This window comes from Pteropus vampyrus, unplaced genomic scaffold, assembly GCF_000151845.1.
Source record: "Pteropus vampyrus isolate Shadow unplaced genomic scaffold, Pvam_2.0 Scaffold626, whole genome shotgun sequence".
NCBI classification, from domain to species: domain Eukaryota; kingdom Metazoa; phylum Chordata; class Mammalia; order Chiroptera; family Pteropodidae; genus Pteropus; species Pteropus vampyrus.
Window position 1 is genome coordinate 94,423 of NW_011889407.1, and position 14,643 is coordinate 109,065.

The 14,643-nt window shown below is 54.8% G+C and overlaps 1 protein-coding gene across 1 annotated transcript in view; it reads left to right on the forward strand.

The window, feature by feature from the left end:
• The window catches only part of NUP133 (nucleoporin 133), a 39,124-nt gene extending 29,242 nt beyond the window's left edge, over window positions 1-9,882 (forward strand). The window contains 10 exon segments of the mRNA XM_011384797.1: window positions 536-787; window positions 1,219-1,352; window positions 3,917-4,075; window positions 4,628-4,763; window positions 5,461-5,579; window positions 7,277-7,357; window positions 8,106-8,170; window positions 8,948-9,036; window positions 9,150-9,329; window positions 9,374-9,882. Of these exon segments, the coding sequence (XP_011383099.1) occupies window positions 536-787; window positions 1,219-1,352; window positions 3,917-4,075; window positions 4,628-4,763; window positions 5,461-5,579; window positions 7,277-7,357; window positions 8,106-8,170; window positions 8,948-9,036; window positions 9,150-9,286 (1,172 nt within the window). The 3' untranslated portion in view covers window positions 9,287-9,329; window positions 9,374-9,882.
• Window positions 9,883-14,643: the final 4,761 nt, after the last annotated feature.

Consider the following 14,643-nt stretch of genomic DNA (forward strand, 5'->3'; position numbering starts at 1 on the left):
AGGCATTAGTACGTACAGTTGTTTGTAGAAGCAGGTCCTGGCCCTGGAAGTATTGACTATATTCTATGTTGACTTGACACAAGAAGGTAAATAGAGTTGCCTTAAAGCAGCAGTCGTCAAGCTTTGTGGCACCGGGGACCGGGACTCCCCTCTAACGCCTGAGGATCCGAGGCAGAGCTGAGGCGGTGATGCTGGCCCCGGGGAGCGGCTGCAGATGCGGACGAGGCTTCGCTCGCTGGCCCGCCGCTCCACTCCTGCTGTGCGGCCCGGTTCCTGATAGGCCACAGTGGTGCTGGTCCGCAGCCTGGGGTTGGGACCTCTGCATTAAAGGACTCGGAGGGCAGCATCATGCTAAGTGGCTTCGCTAAGGAGGTCCCTGGGGAGACGGGCTTGGAGCAGGACGGGAGGTGGCAGCTGAGCCCGTCTGGTTTATTTTTCCAGCGGTGGTGAAGAGAGAGTTTTGAGGCAGCTGGTTTTCCTCCAGCCGCTCCAGAACCCTCGCTTCCCGTCTCTGTCGTTTTCTGTCATCCCGCAGCAGCGAGCGGTCCCGCCAGCATCCGAGCAGCAATAGTGCGCCAGCACGAGGTTGTCCTGAAGACGGTTTACCCTCAGGCGGACAGCAGCCTCCGGAACATTCTGATGGAGCAGCTGGTCGCCCTGATCGATTGCTTCCTGGATGGTTACGTTTCTCAGCTGAAATCTCTGGACAAATCCAGTGATCAGGACAGATACGACAGCCTGGAAGTGGAGTACACGCAGAAGCGCCTGGGTCTCCTCTCCCCCCTTCGTAAGTGTGTGGCACCTGGCGAGGGCTCTGGGTCTTTAATTTGCAGAACGGATGAAGGGGCCACGTCGTCACCACACTGTAGCCCGTGAACCGTGGACCCAGCTGTGCCGAGAACTTAAAGCCAACCGTGCAACTGTCTCTGTTCGTGTGTTCGGCCCGTTCTCATCCCGATGAGGAGCAGCGGCTTGTTTTGCTAGTATTTGGCGGATAGGAGTAGCTTCTCAGAGGCGGTGAAGAAGCAAGGGACAGAATTTGCATCTTTAATGATTTTATATGAATGCGAAACCAAATGCCAGTATCTAGAAGGGTTTCTTTTCTATTCATTATTTTTAGTATATAATATGAATAAGGATAAAATTGCAAGTAGTATATTTTATCACACGTGACGTTTTCACTAACAGGATGTTTTCCATCTGCTTTCATTTCCGTAGTCACGCTAGGCCAGTACACGTGGGCTGCTTCGTTAGCAGAAAAATACTGTGACTTTGATATCTTAGTGCAGATGTGCGAGCAAACCAACAACCAGACGAGACTGCAGCGCTACATGACCCAGTTTGCTGATCAGGTAACGGACGCTGGGGACGGAGGTGGGGGACCCCGTGACGGGTGTGGCCACTTCTGTGTCACGCGGGGTGTTTAGATGACGCAGTCTTGTTGTAGTTAACTTAGACACTAATTTATGTGTTATGGTTCTTGGTTTTGGCAGATGATGCTTTATGTGTAAACGTTACTGAAATATTCTTTGACCGTTGAAAAACGTTAAAACTTTCTGCTCTTGTGTTTTCAGTTATAACTAAAAATACTTACGTACGTGAATATCAATTGAGTTTTAAAAATGCGAATAGAAAGCCGTAGGCGCCTGGGGCGCTGCTCCGCAGACCTCCGATGCCCGCTCGCCTCCGGGTCCTGTTGTCCTGGTTTCGAATCTCGGCTCCCCTTTTAACGCAGCTCCCGTCCGACTCCGTGTGGGCGAGTTCGAGCTGCTCTTCAAAGCCAGCTTATTCAATCAGTCGATCTTCATGTAACAACTGATTTTTTTCTTCCTATAAAAGCGGCATTATATAAAATTCTGAAAATCCCTGTGAACAAAAAGATTTAAGCAAATCACTTAGAATCCCACCACCCAGCGGGAGCCCTTCCAAACACTTGGTTTGTATGCTCCGTGTTATTATAGACAAGCGCGTCAGTCAACTGCCGGTTTGACGCACTGCATCACAGCCGTGTGCCTGTCACGTGAAGTGCTGCACACCTGACCCAGTTTGCTGATCAGGTAACGGACGCTGGGGACGGAGGTGGGGGACCCCGTGACGGATGTGGCCACTTCTGTGTCACGCGGGGTGTTTAGGTGACGCCGTCTTGTTGTAGTTAACTTAGACACTAATTTACGTGTTATGGTTCTTGGTTTTGGCAGATGATGCTTTATGTGTAAACGTTACTGAAATATTCTTTGACCTTTGAAAAACATTAAAACTTTCTGCTTTCGTGTTTTCAGTTATAACTAAAAATACGTACGTGAATATCAATTGAGTTTTAAAAATGCGAATAGAAAGCCGTCGGCGCCTGGGGCGCTGCCCCGCAGACCTCCGATGCCCGCTCGCCTCCGGGTCCTGTTGTCCTTGTTTCGAATCTCGGCTCCCGTTTTCACGCAGCTCCCGTCCGACTCCGTGTGGGCGAGTTCGAGCTGCTCTTCAAAGCCAGCTTATTCAATCAGTCGATCTTCATGTAACAACTGATTTTTTTTCTTCCTATAAAAGCGGCATTATATAAAATTCTGAAAATCCCTGTAAACAAAAAGATTTAAGCAAATCACTTAGAATCCCACCACCCAGCGGGAACCCTTCCAAACACTTGGTTTGTATTCTCCGTGTTATTGTAGACAAGCGCATCAGTCAACTGCCGGTTTGACTCAGTGCATCACAGCCGTGTGCCTGTCACGTGAAGTGCTGCACACCAGCATTTTATGATTCCACGGGCTGGGTGTAACATCCCGCATCTGATCAGTTGCTGGCTGTTGGGCGTGGCCGGTCTAGCGTTTGACAGTAGTGCTAAAATAAATACTTTCACGGCCATCATTTTTCTTCTTTTTATGGATTCTGGTTCCCCATTGGCATTTTCCATCCATTTTTTGCATTGTCCCTTTTCTTTAATATGTTGAGTAGTTATTTTTAACTTTTTTTGTACTATAAAACCTGATCGTTCCTAGGTCTGCTTTTCTTGCCTGCTTATTAGTCCTATTTTTGTTTATTATGTCTCGTGATTTTTTTATTGTGTTTTGGACATTGTGTATAAAAGAACCATAACACTGGGGGTCCGTGCTGTTTCCCCGGGGGGCAAATAAGATGAGATGCAGGCCACTCATCGGCGTAGACCACCATCGCCTCATCGGTGGGGGGAGGGGGATCCAGGGCCTGGTTGCAGTTTTCCTCGCATTCAAGTTTGGTTCCAAAGTCTGTGGGACCGGTGCGTCCACTGCAGGGTCCCCTGTAGGCAGACTGTCTCCTAGGAACCGTGAGACCGCAGGACATTGGTCTTCCTTTCCAGCCCAGGCCCTGCCCCAGCCCAGCCTTCAGCAGGCATCCTGCAGGGAAGGCTGGCTGGGCATGCAGAGCTTCCAGGCTCTGACGTGTCGTGCAGCTCACTTGGCCGTTTTACACAGATTCTGAGAGCCTTTTATTCTGGAACGATCATCTCGGCCCTGTCCAGTGGAAAGAACTTTCTGTTGACAGTGGAGAGCTTGCTCACGCGTGCTGTCCCAAATGGGAGTCTCTAGCGCCATATGGCAGCTGAGCACTTGAAATGTGGCTGGTGTGACGGAGGCACCCGACTGTTCAGTTTTAATCACATTTGAGCAGCTGCGTGGCTGGTGACCACCACACACCCCCAGCACACGCCAGAGTCAGCGTGATCTCGAGCAGCGTGTCCCTTCTGAATCTGGCCTTGTTTGGCAAATGGGGTGATTGAATTAGGCGATTTTTGAGGGCCCTGCAATATGGGAAATTAGTGTTTAAAGCAAGATTTGTATTCTGGAGTCTAAGAGCTTTGGAAGAAAGTGGATGTTTTATTATCAGAAATGCATTTTTAAAACTGTATTGCTAAATGTCATTGGATTCTTGGCTCTGCCGTTGATAGAATTTTTCAGACTTCCTCTTCCGTTGGTATCTGGAGAAGGGGAAGAGAGGCAAATTGCTGTCACAGCCCATTTCTCGGCACGGACAGCTGGCGAGTTTTTTGCAAGCTCACGAACATCTCAGCTGGCTGCATGAAATCAACAGCCAGGAACTGGAAAAGGTAAGGAGGATTCAGGTACACGAGAAAATTTGAGCAACTTTCAGTTTTAAATAGTTTTATTCTTAATAGTTAAAAAACTTATAGATTATTTTAAACGTGTCTCTCTTATTCATACATACTTTGAACATTCTTTATGTAGTCCATTGGGAGTTGACTCTTACAGTAATAAAAAGCACAAAAAACTTATTAGCACATAAATAAGTCGGCCTGTTTTTGTAATGAACATTTTCTTATAATAAAAACGTTTACATTAGTAGTAGAAACAGTACACAAATCAACTTTAAAGTTCCTGACAATGTCGAAGTGCCACGTGATGGTCACAGAGCAAATGTGCATTACGTGTCTCTCTCCCCGTAGTGAGTGTGGGCGGCCGATACTGGGCAGTTGCTTTTCAGTGTGTGGGGCACCTCAGTTTTCAGGTGCGCCGATACTGACTTCATCTTTCATTGATGGAGCTTTAGTGGGGGGGTGTTTGGGTCGTACTTAACCTTTATTTCGACTCGAATTAGTAACCAGGACCTTACCACGGTTCTCACGTTTTGTTTCTTCTAGGCACACGCAACGCTTCTGGGTTTGGCAAATTCGGAAACACGTTACTTCGCAAAGAAGAAAACCCTCCTTGGATTGAGTAAACTGGCCGCGTTAGCTTCGGACTTTCCAGAGCATGTGCTGCAGGAAAAAATCGAAGGTAAAAGAAGGGATTTGAGCAGCTCAGTCACGACGTCGGCAAGGTTCGCGTGGTTTAGCCCGGAGGGCAGGTCGGCAGGTGGGCGGGTAGATGACGGAGCTAGCAAAAGCAGAAAACTGTTAACAGCTGAATACATTCGTTTCGTAGTCTTTAGATTTCCCATAGGTTTGAGATTATTCGAAATAAAAATCGGCGGGGGGCTGTTAGCTCCGGGGGGCGGGGAAGAACACGTGACTGCGGGAGTTTGGCCTCAGGGCCTGGCCGCGGAGCCCAGCCTCTGCGGAGTGGGCGTGGCAGGGGGGGAATCTGGACAGAACTGGTTTTTGCTTCTCCTAGAACATACTCTGGGTGGCTTCTAAACGGTCGTTTCTCGGGGCGGGTGGCATTCACTGAGCTGCCACGCAGTGGGGCCAAGAGACGCCAGATTCGGGGGACTGTGCCTGACCCGTAACCGTCCACTCTGCCGCTTCCAGCAGCAGGGCGGCTTCCTCCCCTCTCTGTCCCCCCCGACTGGTTCCGGCCGCTGCGATGATTCTCATGACTTGGCTGGACCCACGAGTATGTGGTAACGCCATCAGGGCCCGGAACAGCAGAGTTAGTAACGCTGCGGGGTCATTGACTGGCGACCAGAGCTCTTTTTTAAATTCGGATTTGAGAAAAGCGAAAGTTTACCCCGCCCTCTCGTTTCGAATTCCAGAAATGGCCGAGCAGGAGCGATTTCTGCTGCACCAGGAGACGCTGCCTGAGCAGCTGCTGGCGGAGAGGCAGCTGAGTCTCAGCGCCATGCCCGTGCTCACGGCACCGCAGCTCATCAGCGTAAGTGCGGCCCAGGCCCCCGCCGTGCTGGGCTCCAAGCGCCAGTGCGGGGCCCAGGCCTAGTGCCCGAGGGCGGCTCCACGCCCCCGCTCCTGGCACCCCGCTTGGAGTGAGCTGTTAGAAGCAGCACGGGAACAGGGTGCCGGTTAGCAGAAGGGTGAGGGTCAGCCTCTGCTCATCCAGCGACCAGGGAAATGACTTGCAGTTTGCTTTGTCCCTGTGGGACAGGTAGGTGCCATGAGATGCGTTTCAGGCTCTTCTGTGAGAAGAATGGTGTACGGGCCTGGACGACGGCCCACGGGTGCCACCCTCCCCTTCTTCCTCCGCAGCGCACTGGCCTGGGGCTGCGGCCCAGACCAGACTGTTCCGCTGCTCCAGGCGCCTGTAGTTTTAACGCTACTGCTTTCCTTTCAAGAAAGCGTTTTAAATGGAAGAGTCATGCCATAGGGTCCCGTGAGTTTGCTCTAATTGAAAAGAAAGGAAACAGCTCAAAAACATGAGTATTGTAGCTATTGTTAGCAACACGTTCTGCGTTTGAGCTCACGGGCAGCCTCTGGAGATAGAATATTCAGTGTCAAAATCTGAGATGCTGTTGCTTGGAGAGTCACCGCTACTTTATGTATCAGAAAGAAGGAAAAAGTAGTGCCGGGTTTACACGATACGATGTTAGGTTTAATGCCACGTGCCAAGTTCAGAGACGTGAGCGTTGTGGAGGAAAAAGGAAGTTGAGAACAGTGACGTGAGCGTTGTTTTTAAGTGCTAAGACAGCACAGGCAGACTTTCCCGAAGTGGCCTGAGTGTGGCCTTTGCTGCCAGAAGGTCTGCTCAGTCTTCCCAGCCGTTTCCCGTTTGCCCCGGGAAGACCCGCCCGCAGTGCTCACCCGAGATCGCGCGGCTAAGCCTCAGCCCGAGCCGCAGAGCTTGCCGCGGAACAGCTCGCTCCAGGACATCGATAGTCCTTGGAAGTGACAGATGATGTCATTCTATTTGTAGCATTCTGTTTTTAGCAGTTCGATCGCTGAAAATGTCAAATCCTAGAAAACGTGTCTTTCCTACACATGATGATGAACGCTGGCAGCGAGCTGCATTTTTTTTTTCTAAACGGGAAATGGGTTAAAATGAAGTTTGTTCTATTACAAATGGTCATTATGTAAAGAATATAGGAAAATTCAAACTGCTATTTTTTAACAAGGCGAGTGTCTTCACGATGATAAAATTACAGAAAGCTTGAAGAACACGGAAGCGCGTATATAGGCAGCTGCGATCTAACCAGCCCCAGATGAATCGGTGGCGTGTTGACGTATGTTTTTGTATCTTTTAAGTAAACTAGACCAGCTTCGTGCTTTGTCACAGATCTCAGTTTTTAAAACCTTTCGAAAGGGCTTTACAAAGGCAAGGGCAGCAGTTTGCCGCAGGGAATATGCTTAGAAGGATGCCGGGGTGTGTGCGCTGTCTGAACCCGAGACCGCAGACCCGCGGACGTTCTGAAGGTTTACGTCCCAGGTCGTTGGCATTAGTCACTGATAGAGCAGAGGCCGCTTTTAAAGGTGGCTTCCCGTGAGGTGGCGGCTGTCGCGCCCGGACGCGACTCCAGTCTTCACCGTGAGAATGCCTGCGGCTGGCGGGGAAGACGGTGTCTCCGGCCGTGCCTGAGCCCCCCCCTTACACGGTCCTCCTTGTTTTGACTTGCTGTGTAGCTGTATGTCTGCGAAGAAAACAGAAGAGCTAATGAGTACGATTTCAAGAAAGCTCTGGACTTGCTGGAATACATCGACGAGGTAAGCGACATCGACGAGGTGAGCGACATCGACGAGGTGAGCGGCATCGCCCGAGACGGCTGCTGCTCGGACCAGCGTCGTCGCGTTTTCTGCAGAACTGATTCAGAGAAAGAGAAGGGACAAATACCTCTTGTAGCCAATCGTGAAATGTGTCAGTTAAAATAGACGGTCTGGTTGGGTGGCCGTACTCTTGGATTACGTCCAGCTCTTCGGAAAAGCCTGTCAGGTGACCCCGCTTCCTGATCACCCCACATCCCAGGCGTCTTCTCCGTATGTGAATGCAGGGCGCTGCTTCTCGGAGTCCTGGTGTGTCGCTCGCTCTCATTATCAAGTCGCCATTGATCCCTCTGATACGTTGTTACTCTGTCAAGTCGTTCTTGATGGACGTCACGCGAGAGAAGCCGTTGCTCAGCTTTCTTTGAAGAAAAAGATGATAGTGAAAATCCTGTAGATGAGTGAAAGTATCTGGTGGATTTTAAAGCGTGACTTTTATGTCACTTGTTTAAGGCTCTGGGTAAAGTCGCGTCACCAAAGGGTCACCAGAAAGTAATTCCCCCATCGTCCATGTGCTGGCTAGTCTGCATAGTGTCCGTGTGTCAAAGGAGAGAAAATTTTTTAATTTATGGATTAAAGTAAAGCAATAATCGCGTAGACTTACATAACTAGAATTGGGAGTTGACATAATTCGGATTCGAGCACGCACTTTTTAAAGTCTCACTCAGTGCACATTCTTTGCTTTGCTGTGAAGGAGGAAGATGTGGACATAAATGACCTGAAGCTGGAGGTCCTCTGCCGAGCTCTGCGGAGGGACAAGTAAGTTCTGACGGGCTGGGGCGCGGGCGGCATCAGGGGCCTGGTAACCGCCTGTGTCGTCAGTCACCTTAACTGCTTCGCTCAGTGGTTCAAGAACAGCCTGAGGCCTAGGACCACTGGCGTGGTCATCTCTATTTTTAAATTCAGACAGTTTGCCCGGAGATACGTGTCCTGTTTTCACGGAAGTAGGGCCAGCTCTGCCGAACAAGGCACAAGGCTACCTTTTTCTATTTTTAATGAGACGTCGTCACGATGGGGGGCCCAGTGCCCTCTTCTGCGTTCCTGCGGCCTCCCTCCCACATCTGTCACATGCCCTCAGGGGAGGGTTTTGTCCACGGGCGTGGTGGCGCTAGGTGGCATTAGGAGCAATTGGTCGTGGGGCTGGATCATTTTCAAGAGAAGAGTTTGAGGAGTTCGAGACGGGACTGCTCAGACCTTCCCCCGCTCGGTCCCCGCTCGGTCCCCGCTCGGTCCCCGCTCGGTCCCCGCTCCCGCGGTGCGGGCAGGTGCGGCGGGGCGGGCGTTACCCAGCGTCTCTCCCTCCAGTCACCCAGGCAGTTAAAGTCGTCGTCGACATGCTAAGAGCTTAGTACGTGGACAGTGTTAGACTGGAGGAGAGAGATTTGGCATATTTTACACACAAACGCAAGTCATTGGGAGCTTCCAGCTTCCTGCTCGCTTCTCCTTCCTAACCTTAAAAGCACGCTGTCATTTGACTGGAATTCCCGGCTTTTGTCCCTGATCTCATTGTCACCTCACAGTGATTTTGTTTTCTAGCTGGTCCAGCTCAGATGGCAAAGATGATCCAATTGAAGTATCTAAAGACAGCATATTTGTGAAAATATTACAGAAGCTTTTGAAAGACGGTGAGTGCCTCGTTACTGTGGAGCATGGCCGGTCGTGCTCGTGCGGGAGCTCGTGCGGGAGCTCGTGCGGGAGCTCTGCAAAAGTGGACGCTGACCCCGTGTTTTGTCCGCAGGCGTTCAGCTCCGCGAGTACCTGCCGGAGGTGGGAGACCTGCTCCAGGCGGACCAGCTGGGAAGCCTGAAGTCCAACCCCTACTTCGAGTTTGTTTTGAAAGCGAATTACGAGTATTATGTCCAGGGACAAATGTAACTTTTTCGAAAAATGGTCCTCATTCTTAAAAATTTGCATAAGCGCGTCCTTATAAACATTTTAGGCCTTACACATCTAGAAGTTCGTCCGGCCTTATGACGTTGCCGAGCGTTTCGCACTGCATCTGAAGCCGCTGCGGCCTGCGTGGCCGCTGTTGGTTTCCGGTCCGTGGTATTTCCTCCTCCTCCCATCTGAGCCACATCGGTCATTTCCGTCCCGGATGCCCTCTCGCCCTCCCTCCGCCCAGGGCTCTGTAGTTCTCGCCCCGGTGCTGGCACATGTCACTTCAGGGCTTCAGTTCCTGTGACTCAGTAAACGATGGAATTGTGCTGGATTCTCTCTGAACTTGCTGTGTCCGGGCGTTGTGCACTGAGCAGAACCTGAGCGTTTGGCGTCGAGTGTGGTTAAGGCTGTGGGACACGCTAGCAAGCTGGACGTCAGCCTTTGCTAAATTACAGGAAAGAAAGACAAACAGGGCCTGATCCACCTGAGCTTGGTTACTGGGTCATTCATCGGGGGAATTTTAAACTTCTACATAGCGGTAAGAGTATTAATGGAAGTATCTCAGTGAATAAAACATTTCTGTGGCTTTGTGACCCGAGTGACCGCAGGTACGTTCATCGTACGAGCTGAGTCGCAACCTTTCGGTTTGGGGACCTGGGCTGCTTCGTGCCTTCAGGGCGATTCACACTGGTTCCCGCCAGTGCTCGGCCCACGTAAAGCTGGAAACCACTATAGCTGAGCTCACGGCAAAGCAGCGGTTCCCAGAGCTGCTCGATCTGGGGCGGTATCACCACTCGGTTTTCATCTGGCTTCGAGGAGCAGGCGCTGGCGCGGACAGGCCCGCAGTCCCGCGGTGAGGAGGGCCCGGCCCCTGGTTTCAGCCACCGCCTGCGCGTCCCCTCCCGGGCAGACGGAGCCTTCGAGCGTGCTCGCTGGGACGGGGAGGGATGCCAGGGCTGCCCTGCGTGGCTGCGGCTCGGGCGCGGGGACGGCTTAGTGTGCGAAGGCCCCGAGCAGTGGGGCGGACTTGTCACGTGGCCCATAGGGAACGGCGGTGACCGTGGAAATCGGCCCAAGATTTTGAATTTTTTTCTTCTAAATTTTTTAAAATGCGTTCCACCGCACAGCCTTCGTCGGAGCACGGCCTCTTTCCGCACGTTACTCGGCTTACGCAGTGGACAGGACGGCGTGACGGTGACCCCGTGTGGGAGGGCAGCTCTGCATTCCCGTGTGCGCGGGGACGGCCACCCTCTGACCAGGTCGTGCTGCCGAAGACGGCTCGGAAGAGCTGGCTTGTGCTGCTTCCATCTGGGGTCTGAATCCTGGTGGCCGGCGGAGCGGGGCCCCCCAGACCTGCTTCTCATTCTGTCCTAACCCAGCCGCAGAGTCATGTGGCCCAGCCTCCCCTACTCCCTCGGGACACCCCGCGGGAGAGTGCCCCAGGAGGCCGTAGCCTTACCGGCTGCGATGCACAGCCAGCCACTCAGCACCGCAGTGCATTTCTAAAAGCCAGACTCCAAAATTTAAAAAAATACCGTACGAAACGTTAAACCCATTTTTTTCAAAAAAAGTGTACAAGAGAAAAGAAACCCCTGTAAACCCACCAGCCAGAAGTAGCGTCAGTTGCCACTTTGAAACACCTGAGACGGGTGTGGACAATGGGAGGTCCACTGTCCACGGGTGTGGACAATGCTTGCTGCTGTAGTTTGAAGGAAGAGAGAGCAGCCCCTGCCTGCTTGCGGGTGACGGGAGGGCCACCCAGGCGACCCTGCGGGACCACGTGCGTCATCCAGCTCACTGAGCGTGGTCCTCTCATGTCCAGGCGAGTGGTGGTGCCCATAACACGTAGGGCGCAGCGTCGGTGGGGATGGGGGCGTGTAAAGTGTTTTCCACACTTACGCTTAAATTGCTAGCAGTGTGATAGATGCTGCACAGACTGAGCACGATTTGGGGTGCACAGGTGTGTGAGGACCAGAGGGGACAAGTCTGGAGAGAAGGGAGGTGTGAGCAAAGGGCCTGTCACCGTCGGAGCTGCGGCCGCACCTGCACACCTGGAGGCGGGAGCTCCGCGGAGCCGTTGTTGGCCACCGTCTGAGGACGCGCAGGAGTCACCCGCTACTCAGCAGCACCGGTGTGGTCCCCAAAGGCATGCGTGCGTGGAGGTGGCTCGTCTACCTGCTCGTGAGGTCGGCTCCCCAAGCTGGTGAGAATGCAAGGCCAGGCGGGCTGGAAGCCGCCCCTCCCGACCCGCACAGCCTGGGAGCCGCCTGCCTGCCGGCGGGGAGAGCAGATGTCCACCCCGCCCCGCATCCACGGTCCCCGGTCTGTGCACCGGCAAGTCTCGGTGGCTGTTTCTACGCACAGCTTTCACCGTGTTTGGATCGATGAGACTGAGCTCAGAAAGCCTCGCTTTTTGCACTGAGCAAGAGTTCCGGAAACGTTTACCCCGCTCCCCTTTAAATGTCAACGCACTATCAGGCATTTAGTGTTTGACAGCACGTTTCCCTCCACCTCCAAGGCCAGAATTCGAGCTGTCCCCCTCTACGGAGCAGCTAGTGCGTTTGCCAGCCTGTGTTTTTTCTAGTGTCTCCACTCCCCACTGACACAGGACTCAGGTATCACAGATGTAGTTCTGTCTGTCACCGAAACTGACGAAGCTACATAGCGTAGTGGTCAGCATGTCCGCTTTACACGCAGAAGGTCCTGGGTTCAAGCTCCAGGTGGAGCCACGGACCATACCCCGGGCGCGCCAGGCCCCGGATGTGCGCCGTGAGCGCGTGGGAGGAGACGCCCCGCCTTCAGAGATCCAGTAGTTGAGGGGAGACGGCAACATCCATGGGTCAGGAGTGGAAGGGGCGGGGGTGGATTAAAGGGAAGGAAAAAAGAAAAAGCTACATATAAAAGAGGCTGGTGGCTTTTAACGGACCCCTTGTGCTCCCTACGGTGACCACGCTCCCGGTTTTCTCGTGGACTCGGGCCGCGTGTAGGAAGCGCCACTGTGACCTGGGCTCCTGGGGGAGGGCTGCACGTGCCTCCGTGCCTCCGTGAGCCTTGGGGACCCACCTGCCCCCTGCTGAGTTCCACCCCCACATGGGAATTGCAGCCATTAGGGACACTTAGGCACATCAGAAAAAGGAAGGACCCCGTTCTGACCTGCACCACATCACAATGTACCCTGAAGCATGTCACTGAGCCCATCACAAAAGCCTGCAGCAAGGTTGCACTGCTCTTGTACTGGGGGAAAATGGGACACGGGCACCAGCTGGGTGACCTATGACTCCCACTGCACCTTACCGTAAGTAGATCCAAATGCTTCTAGAAACTGTCAGGCACATCCCCCGGTGGTATAAATAGAAGCGCTCCGTGGGGCTGGGAGACGGTGACTCTACCGCTGGGCGAAAGCAGCCTGGCCTTGGCCGGGCATCAGCCTCTAAATATAAAGATGAGTTTGTCCCGCCTTTGCGGAGGGAAAACTGCGGCCCATCCCGGGGTGCAGTGTCCCTGTCCTGTTGAAGCACCTCCTCTCCAGGTCGTGGCTTGTGAACCTCACCTTTCAGCCCCATGAGGACGTGGGGGTAGGGCGCTCAGCTCGGGCCACGGTGACCTGGGCGGCAAGAGAATGCCCCGTAAAATTCACTGCTTCACGACCCCGAGCACGCGGCGTGTCACCCAGGCGGACAGTTCGAGTGCCCTGGCTTTGTGCCCTGCGCTGTCAAAGCCACTGCCCAGTCTGTCCCCGGGAGCCCCGAGCCCCCTCCCCGCCCGCTGCCAGTTGTCAGCCCCAGGACAGCTGCCGCCGCCCCGCTGCGGTGGGGGTGGGGGCCGGCTTGGGTCAGCCCTCTGAACTCGGGGAGCTCAGGGGTGGGGAGGGGGAAGGTCGCTTTCCTCCCCTGCCTGGGATGCCGGGCGCGACTGCCTCTCCACCGGTCTGGGCCCGCTAGGACGTGGCCTCCTCCTCCCGCAGGTGCACGCAAAGGTTTGGGGTCTGGGCCAAGGACCCAGAGCAGGGCTGAGACGTGGGAGGCGCGGCCGCAGCGCTTAGTGCGCGCGGGGCCGACAGGTGCAGCTCCCGGGGCGCAGGCGCACAGGCGCGGCCGCGGGCGCAAGCGGTGACCCTCGCCTCACCCCGCCCCTCCGGCGGGCAGCAGAGCCGGGTCGGGAGGGGCCGACCTGCAGGGGAGACACGCCATATACGGCCCGGCCCGCGTTACCTGAGCCCGGGCCAGGCCGCTCCTTCTTTGGTCAGCATAGGGGACCCGGGCGGGGGCCCAGGCCGCGAATTGGCCGGGGGAGGGGTCTCTAGTGCCCAACATCCAAATATGGCTCGAGAAGGGGAGCGACATTCCTGCGGGCGGCGCTGGGGGGGTGGGGCACCGGCGGGCTATATAAAACTTGAGCGGAGGGACCGGCGGCCACCGCAGTGGACAGCGCGGAAAGAATCCTCGCTTCCCTCCCGCCGCGACCGGGGCCCTAGACGGAGAGCAGCAGGTGTAGCCGCCCGCCCAGGTAGGGCGAGCGTGGGGAAGGGACAGGGAGACAGGGCCCAACGAATTCACTTGACCAGACCCAGGTCTGCGCCCCGGGTTCCCAGAGCCACAGACGCCTTAAAGAGGGAACAAGAGACAATCTGCCTTTGGAAACGTCTCTCCATTTGTCCCCTGGGGGGCTGCTCCACTTGGCACTTAGTACACAGCCCGGTGCTCGAAAGGTTTTGTTTTAGTCCGTCCCCGGGCAACTCCCTTTCGCCCGAGCGCCAGAGCCAAGGGACAGCAAGGGCCACCACTACTCCCGGCTCACCATCAACGGGAGGGGGCCTCTGCGGCGAGTCTGGAATCTCGTGGCTACCGAAGAAGCCACTCCTCCCTCGGGGCGCGCCACAGCTTCTCCCACGGCCTCTTCCACCCTCAGCCGGCCCAGCGAGCCGTATAGCGGGCCTTGTCCCAGGGGAGGCCACCGAGGTGCGCAGAGAGTGAGCGCTGGCCCTGGCTCCGCGGCAGGTGGCCTGAAGCAAAGGCGCAGTGGTGTCTGGGGCACTGTGCTGTGGGTTCCCGGGATGGAGAAGCTCTCAGTGGGGTCTCCATGACCCCGTGCCACTCTCCCAGTCGTGGCGCAGCCCTAAGCCCAGTAGCACAGCTAGTGGCCGGTCGCCTTGGCGCTCCCTGCCCTGACGCCAGGCTCGGGAGACGGCTGTCCTAGGTCCTGGGGACGGAGGGCGCTTGGGTCGGAGGGGCGTTCTCCACTCACGGCCCGCCGTTCGTCTCCGTGGCCTTCCTGTCCTTGCAGAAACCAAACACCATGTGCGACGAAGACGAGACCACCGCCCTCGTGTGCGACAATGGCTCCGGCCTGGTGAA